Source organism: Triticum aestivum, chromosome 5A, assembly GCF_018294505.1.
Source record: "Triticum aestivum cultivar Chinese Spring chromosome 5A, IWGSC CS RefSeq v2.1, whole genome shotgun sequence".
Taxonomy (NCBI): domain Eukaryota; kingdom Viridiplantae; phylum Streptophyta; class Magnoliopsida; order Poales; family Poaceae; genus Triticum; species Triticum aestivum.
Window position 1 is genome coordinate 485,654,867 of NC_057806.1, and position 7,669 is coordinate 485,662,535.

The 7,669-nt window shown below is 49.0% G+C and overlaps 1 protein-coding gene across 1 annotated transcript; it reads right to left on the reverse strand.

Moving 5' to 3' along the window:
• Window positions 1–1,088: 1,088 nt before the first annotated feature.
• LOC123104240 (NAC domain-containing protein 92) lies at window positions 1,089–4,159 on the reverse strand. The gene is made up of 3 exons (XM_044526007.1): window positions 3,328–4,159; window positions 2,074–2,354; window positions 1,089–1,947 (listed from the first exon to the last, which is right to left on the reverse strand). Exons 1-3 carry the CDS (start codon window positions 3,557–3,559, stop codon window positions 1,357–1,359), a joined length of 1,104 nt encoding a protein of 367 aa, XP_044381942.1. The 5' UTR covers window positions 3,560–4,159; the 3' UTR covers window positions 1,089–1,356.
• Window positions 4,160–7,669: the final 3,510 nt, after the last annotated feature.

Here is a 7,669-nt window from a genome sequence, read left to right on the forward strand (position 1 = left end):
AGATTGATATCTTTCCCTACCTACAAGATTGATGATGTGCATGCACATCAAGAAATCCATCAAGCCACCCGATGGCTAGTTAGGAACATCAACCGGTTTAGCAAACCTTCAGCGTGCACCGCATGCATATGTCTACAACTCGTCGTCACCTTTTTTTCACAATCCCATCTTCAGGAGCAATCAATACACTGATCTTGCTAGACCTTTATGCCGTCGACGATGGCGGACAATGCCAACCTCCCGCTCGCACCCATTATCCAGCATCGGGGCTCTGCTGCACGTTGCCATCAAGACTCGTTGTCGTCGATACGGATACCTGAGCCCAGCCACCAAGCCAAACACTTGTCCTTCCGGCCGATGTACAACCCCAAAGATGATGGTCCATGGGGCGACGACGCACGAACGGAAAAGCTGAATTTGGGGTTTCCATGGGAGCACGCAGGGAACGCGAATCGCCCCACAACGTCTCGAAGGAGGTAAGGACGCTCGTGGGCGCCGCCGGTGACGGTTCTGTTCGAGGCTGAACCAACCTTTCCTTGGCAAATTCACGCCCTTCCCTGTCTGGACCACCGAATCAACCTCCTCCGTCATCCAGCACGCTCGTGGGTGAGGTCTGCCTTAGGGAAACCGCATGACTGGAGCCACACCCCCGCCCGGAACCACCGCCCCGCATGGGTGAGCCATCGACGGCGGAGGGGCCCTTAACGTTGCGTCGTCGACGCCGGACGACACACACGTCTAGGACACCCATGTGGATCTCCACCGCAACCGCATCCCGGAGCCACGACAGAGGAAGGTCCCGCCGCCGCCATCATCCCCCACCTCGGCTTTGCCCCGCGGAGCTCCGGCAATAGCGAGGAGAGTGGCAACGGCGGCTCGAAACTCTAGATCGGATCGGGAGGGAGGGGATCAAGGAGAGGGGCGGCAGCGGCTCGAGGAGAGGGGTCGAGGAGGGAGGGGATCAGGAGGGCTCTGTCACTAGGTTTTCTCCAGTGAGTCCTGAATTCGTGGTGAACTCCGAAATAACAAATCGATTTCAGAAATCCGCAGCATGCACGTTTAACTCTGGCACAGACGCGCATAACAAGTACAGTATACCAGTACTATTTATAAACTCACTGCTGATCCTGAATGTATACAAGCGCGCAGTTAGGCAAGGCAAACAGTCTGTGTACAAGGCGCGCGGACGACCAAAGCTAACCTGAAATGCTCAAAGAACAACCAACAGAGAAGATGATGGATGATACAACGAAGAGACTAGATTAAACATCACTCAAATCGCCCTGCTCCTACGTACTGTAGTCAACAATCGCCTGCCACCCCAGGCGTCTCACGTACACAACCTACGTACACTCATCAGTAGCTACCAGGCCAGTACCTCTCCACCATCTGATCTACGTCCAGGTTCTGGTACCTCATGCCAGCACCCCCTGCAGCATGCCCCTCCCCGCCGAACCCGCCGTCCCCTCCGGCGGCCGGGACGCCGCCGAGCCCCGCGGCCATGTGCTGCTCCATCGTCATCGCCTGGCCGTTGGCGCCGCCCGCCTGCTGCTGCTGCTGCTGCTGGCCCATCGGCATCGACATGGCGTGGTGGAGGGCGTGCTGCGGCGACGGGCCCCCGAGGTTGAGGTTGAGGTTGGAGAGCGTGAACGGGCCCGGCGGGTTGAGGTAGCCGGCGGCGGCGGGGTGCGGCTGGATGTGCGGGTGCAGCCCCGGCGTGCCCCTGGCGAAGCGCGAGAGCTCCGCCAGGTCGGCGGGGGTCATGTAGGGGTGGTGGTGCCCGCGGCCGCCGCCGAACAGGTCGTGCCCCAGCAGCGTCGGGAGGAACTGCGGGACCATGTCCAGCGTGTACGGGTGGTGGTGGGACCGGGAGTGCGCGTTGGTGCTCGACGGGTACTTCTTCACCCCCGGGCTCTTGGCGAAGATGCGGCACACCACCCATTCATCCTAGAATACATAAATCAAGTCAAATTTAAAAACATAGAATGATCGTATTAGCATGGCAATCGCTTAGCGCAAATTACAAACAAATTGCATATTCTGGAAGAAAAATTGAAGAGATGTCATATATACCTTGTTTGATTTGGAGGCCGGCTTCAGGTGGAGGCGGTACTCGTGCATGACCCAGTTACTCTTCTCGCCTCTTGGAGCCCTCCCCTTGTAGAAGACTAGGGTTTTCTTCATCCCGACTAGCTCTTGTGCCGATGGCGGTTGCCCGGTGAATATCTCCTTGTCTTTCCCCGTAGTCTTCCAGTAGCCAGCATTAGTTGCACGGTTTGTTCGCACGCCGGTCGGGTACTTGCGGTCCCTTAGGCTGAAGAAGTACCACTCCTTTTCGCCCATTTTCGCCTTCTCTGGATTTCAATCAATTGACGATGATACACATATAATTGTTAGTTAATGTATACAGGTTAAGAGTATTCTATCGTAATTCTAGGTGCATGCATACATGGAGAGAATAGAACATCCAGTTCATTAATTGTTTGCTAGTAATAGTTTCTAACTATACAACTATTAGTAGAGTTCTGCTCATTTTAAGTGCAGAAGTTGGGGGAGTTGTCTGAGAGGGAGACATATAATCTCGAGTCGATAACGCAAAATAAAATAAATGAGAAGAGCATATTCATGCATGTACTATCATACAGTTGAAGGTATAATTGTGCTAGAAGCTAACCAAACAAATTGTATCAAACGACAAGAAATTGAAGAGTGCATGTTAAGTAACAATTGAAGCTTGAAATCAGTACGTTCAATATATTGTGTAGAACTTTGTAAGAATCCGCCTTTCTTAATTTATTTGTTTAGCCATGCAAACATCCAATTAGTTGTTCGATGGTAATAGTTTCCATCATTTTCAAGTGCGGAAGTTGGGGGATTTGTCTGTTTCCATTATCCAAAAAAGAAACCACGAGAGAGGGACACATATAATCTTGAGACGACAGCGCAAAACACGAAGGTTTTAAATATTTAAGTATATTGTGCTCAACCAAAATTTCTACAATATATTGTCTAAACTTGTAAGAATCCGCCATTCTTGATTAATTTATCTATGCATGAAGTCCTCCTGCACATATGCTCTCGAGGAAAACCGCTAGGTTGTTTATGGCTTTTATATAGCTTTTGAAAAACATGATCGACGCGCGTATGAAGTCTAGTCAATTTGTCTTTTAAAAGGGCACAGCTTATACATGCTGCTTGGGCAGGGGAGAAAAACAAAACCATGGAAACACCCGTCGAAGGAACTAACGGAACTGGTCGTGCATACATGCATAGACGGACGCATGCACTGACGTGCGCTCAAGAACATTTCTGACTGGGTATAGTTACCTGGGAGATCCCATGGCTCGCACTTGTTGAGGTCAACCTCGGTGATGGCCCTAGCGGTGAAGCCAGCGTCGGCGATCTTGCCGCGGAGGTAGTAGGTGATGAGCTCCTCGTCCGTGGGGTGGAACCGGAACCCCGGCGGCAGGCTCTCCTCCTCCCCCTCCTTGGAGCTCTTCTTCTTCGACACCGCCCCTTCCCCTCCCCCTCCTCCTCCTCCTGCCCCCGATCCTTCCATCTAATCACCAAGCGGCCGATCAACCAACACGCACGAGGTATAAAACCCTAGATAACCCTAGCCCGCGGTGCACCACAAGAGGAGAGGAGCCGGCGCGCCGGCCGGGGAAGATGAACACGCACACACGCTAGAGGTTGCCCGCTCGCTGGCTCGGGCCGAAGAGTATGCGTACGTCAAAGTGGTGGGTGTGAAATACCGGCCGGGAGTTACCCCGGGAAGAGGGCAAGGATATAAGGGGGAGGAGATAGAAAATGTGCCGGTGACGCTGAGCGCGTACCAACCCGGGGTCGTGAGGGAGAAGCCGGCTGGCTAGGTCGACGACGAACGAACGATCGATCGATGTGTTTTCAGCATGCTGCATCAAGCCTGCTCTGTTCCCACGCGCTGGCTATATAATTTCCTGAATGCAGCAGCTGTATCTTTCACCGCGGTATATAGTGGCATGGACATATCATATCATATCATAGATGGTTTCCTGCAAAAAAAAGGGATATACTATCATATATGGATATGGTACTGGTGCTGTAGTGGTGCAAATGTGTATATCTCCATCGCTGCTGCATGCATATGCATGCCAGTGTACGTGTGCTAACTATTCTGCTGCCCCCCGGCCCCTACCTCTGCCTGGAGTGCTACTATAGCTTACTTGTCCTAGTCATGTATTATATCTCACGCATGCGCGCGTACTGCTAGTGCGGCGCCATGCACTGCTTAACTGTGCTCAATTAGCTTCCTAGCTCAGTTCAGGATTTTTTTTAGCTCAAATGCTGGATGCATGTTCTGCGGGGCCTTCCTGCAAAGTTAAGATATAGTACTTCCTCTATCCGAAAATACTTGTTGAAGAAAATGATGTATCTAGATGTACTTTAGTTCTAAATACATCCTTTTTACGGCAAGTAATTCGGGACGGAGGGAGTACTTTTTCCAAGTTGCTTGAAAATGCAACTCGCGCCGATCAATTTCATGTGTACAAGAAATTGGCCAAACTAAAACGCGTTTGTGGAGGCGTAGGGGAGGGGGGGGGGGGGGGGGGGGGGGGTGGTGACGGTTCGGCGCCCCGCTTAGGTTTGCCGAGAGGTAGGAGAAGAAGAGCGTGTCCGTGTGGGTGTGTGTTTGGGTGGCTGGGGGTAGTGTCACTGGTAGGGACGAGAACAATTCAGTTGAGGTGACGGCTCCGGGTGGGTAGGGTGGCGAGGCGCGCCTGGTAACACCGCGGGTGGCGGTGACGAGAGGAAGAAGAAGTTAAGGAAAAAAAATTTAATTACATTGTTTTTCCAGGCAACCTGTACATAGTCGGTCCCTAATTTCTTCCTAAATACTGTAATTATTATTAAGTCAGACGTAAGAAGAATGCATCGATGGATACTGAACGGATAAAGAAGCAGATGTTTCCACGGGAAGTCGCACGCGCAAAAGAAACTGGAAACGAAAAGAAAACATGGGACGCCGCTGAGCCTCAGCAGGTGGTGAACGCCGACCGACCCGGCAGACACTGAAAGAACGTTCGTACGTTCGTGATCATCGAAAAGAACAGAAGCTTTTCCTCCTCTGTCTTTTTTTCTTTTTCTTTTTCTTTTGATGAGAGGGAAAGAAGCTTTTCCTCCTGCGTTCAAATAGGCAATGACCCTGTTTCTAAAAGGAAAAACAATAGGAACGACTCTGCAAACAGAGCACGTGCGTGGGGTGAGGGGCCGAGGCGATTGGATACGGCCACGTCGGGAGGGCCCACCGTCCCCCATTGACCCGGGCCATGGAGGAAAGAATCTGCAGTAGCTACCGAGGCCGGGGCGCCGGGCATGGGTCTCCTCTAATCCCAACCAACTCGCAGAAATAATTGGGGGCAAAACATAAGTTCTTGTTTTGAGGAAAACAGTACTGGTATCACTTGTGTTTAGAGGCAAAACAGTACAATTTTTTTCTTGCAAATACGATACATACATAGATGCTCACATACATGCATATACACTTGTCTTTACGAACACGGGCGCGCGCACACCCTACATCTATGAGAGATTATCGAAGTGACCACAGACGTCCTCGTACTTGACGGGAATGTCTTTTCCCACCTACCGAACGTCGCTTCTAAAATAAATTCAGAAAAATGCGATCACTAATGAAAGTCTAGGACTTAAACCCTGATGGGTCACCACAACAAACCTAATCATCTAAGCTACACTCAGTTCACAAAACTACACTACTTAGAGGTAAGATCGAGTAGAGATAACCTCCAAGCAAATGCCTAAATTGCAAAATAATTACTTTACAATTTTCGTCAAGAACATCAATGAGCATTCTTTTTTATTTGGCAAATAAGTAACGTGTTTGTTTATAAAAGTAGACAAGTGTGTCTTTGGTCCCTCAATTGTTTGGAAAGTTTACTTTTGGGTTTTCACCTTTAGTTCGGGGTCTTTCTAAACCGGACAAACTTGGCCCCTTACCCGATTCGAAGTGGTGTCCTTACTTACATCGCATTGTTTTTCACACAACCTAGCACATGTTCGTCCATGATGGCGCACATGAGCTTGACATATGACTAAAGAAGCACACGACGATGCGAAGGGGAAAGCCAAAGTGGGGAGTAGTATGAAAAGTTAGGTCAAAACCCATGCCTGGTGAGCAAAAGTATCGCTTCCTGGTTAGAATGGACCAAGCTTGTCCGGTTTGGGAAGATGGAAGAACAAAAATTCCTGCCAGCTCCTCGGGGCGGCGAGGTTAGGGTTTCTCGTCATGCTTACGCAATGACGTCATTTGGCGGCTGGTCTTCGAATTGATTCATGGGTCAATAAACGACGATTACGCACGAAGACTTCCCGGTTGTCAGGTCTGGCCGGCTCCAGTATGGGAGCGGCAGCAACGGCGTGTTGGCGGCTCGTTCTAGCAGCGACAATGGTCATTCAGTGGTTCAGGGACCTTAATGTAATTTTGATTATGCTTGGGATGCTTTGTACTTCTTATGAAACTTCATAATAGATCCGAGTCCTCTTAGAGAAAAAAAGATATGCAGAAAAAATGATGATGGACTAAAAGGGAACCTTGTGAAGAGTTGAGGGTAGGAAAATAGTGCTAAATGAACATATTTGTTTATTGTCCATTTGTTACTTACTCCCAGAAATAAACCAAGTTCATAATGCACAAAGATACAAGTGGAGCAACTGGTGGGATTGTTGGAATCAGAGGACAGTGATCTAATTTAGCCTTGTCAATTCACAGGGACTGTGACTTGCACTGTACTCAACACTGCGCCATGTCTTGTGAATGTCGACAATGACAGTAGGACACAATCTTGACCAAAGGGACAGGAGGACAGCAATTTATGCGGCTGTGGCCAAAAACACAAATCTGATTCTTGTGCGTCACTCACAGGTCAGAGCAACCCAAAATTATATTCCCTAAAAAACTGTTCTTCTTTACTATTCTTACCCAAATCTAGGGCTCTTGCTTATGTTGACCATTCAAATTGTCATGTTAGCTGTCGCTTTGCATGCCTGTACTGCTCATTCTTGCCATACTTGAAGCCTTCTTTCTCCGTATTTTTATACTGAGTACTCTTTTCTATTTGACGAGAGTGAGAGACACTTGTAGTTTATGTAGAGATGGGTATCTGCCAACCGATCCGGCCTAGGTTAATTAAAGAGTTTTTTTTCGAGAAAAGGTTAACTAAGAGCTCATTGCGTGCGTCTGTAGTTTTTTTTTAACATTCATCGAGGGGAGAGGATTCCGACTAGAATATATTACTCAAAGACGCCAAGAAATTGGCCAAAGGCACATAGTTTCGCCAGAGAGCGAGGAAAGGCATACGAAGACATGATGGCAACCTTCTGACTAGGTTGCTTAAACCTAAATGTTCACAAAGAAAATATTAAAATAATCTTTGTTTAGTTTTGAAATAATGTTGCTAATGAGCAGTAAAAAATCGCTAATAGTAGTTGGGGGGGGGGGGGGGGTCTCGCCCCTGAAAGCCGCCACATTTTCAGAGTCCCAAATTTATCAAAGGATGGTGCACGCGACCGAGGACTTAATGTTGGTGTCGATGCCACACAAAGTTAGTGTTACCCAAATGAGAGGGGTAGATAGAGGTGTGCCTGAGGCTTTTTTATGAGTTTGTTTGAA

Coding starts and splice junctions, on each gene's coding strand:
- LOC123104240 (XM_044526007.1), bottom strand. CDS start 3,559: ATGGAAGGATCGGGGGCAGGAGGAGGAGGAGGGGGAGGGGAAGGGGCG. Junction 2,355..3,327: donor CGAGCCATGGGATCTCCCAG/GTAACTATACCC, acceptor ATTGAAATCCAG/AGAAGGCGAAAATGGGCGAA. Junction 1,948..2,073: donor CGGCCTCCAAATCAAACAAG/GTATATATGACA, acceptor TATGTATTCTAG/GATGAATGGGTGGTGTGCCG.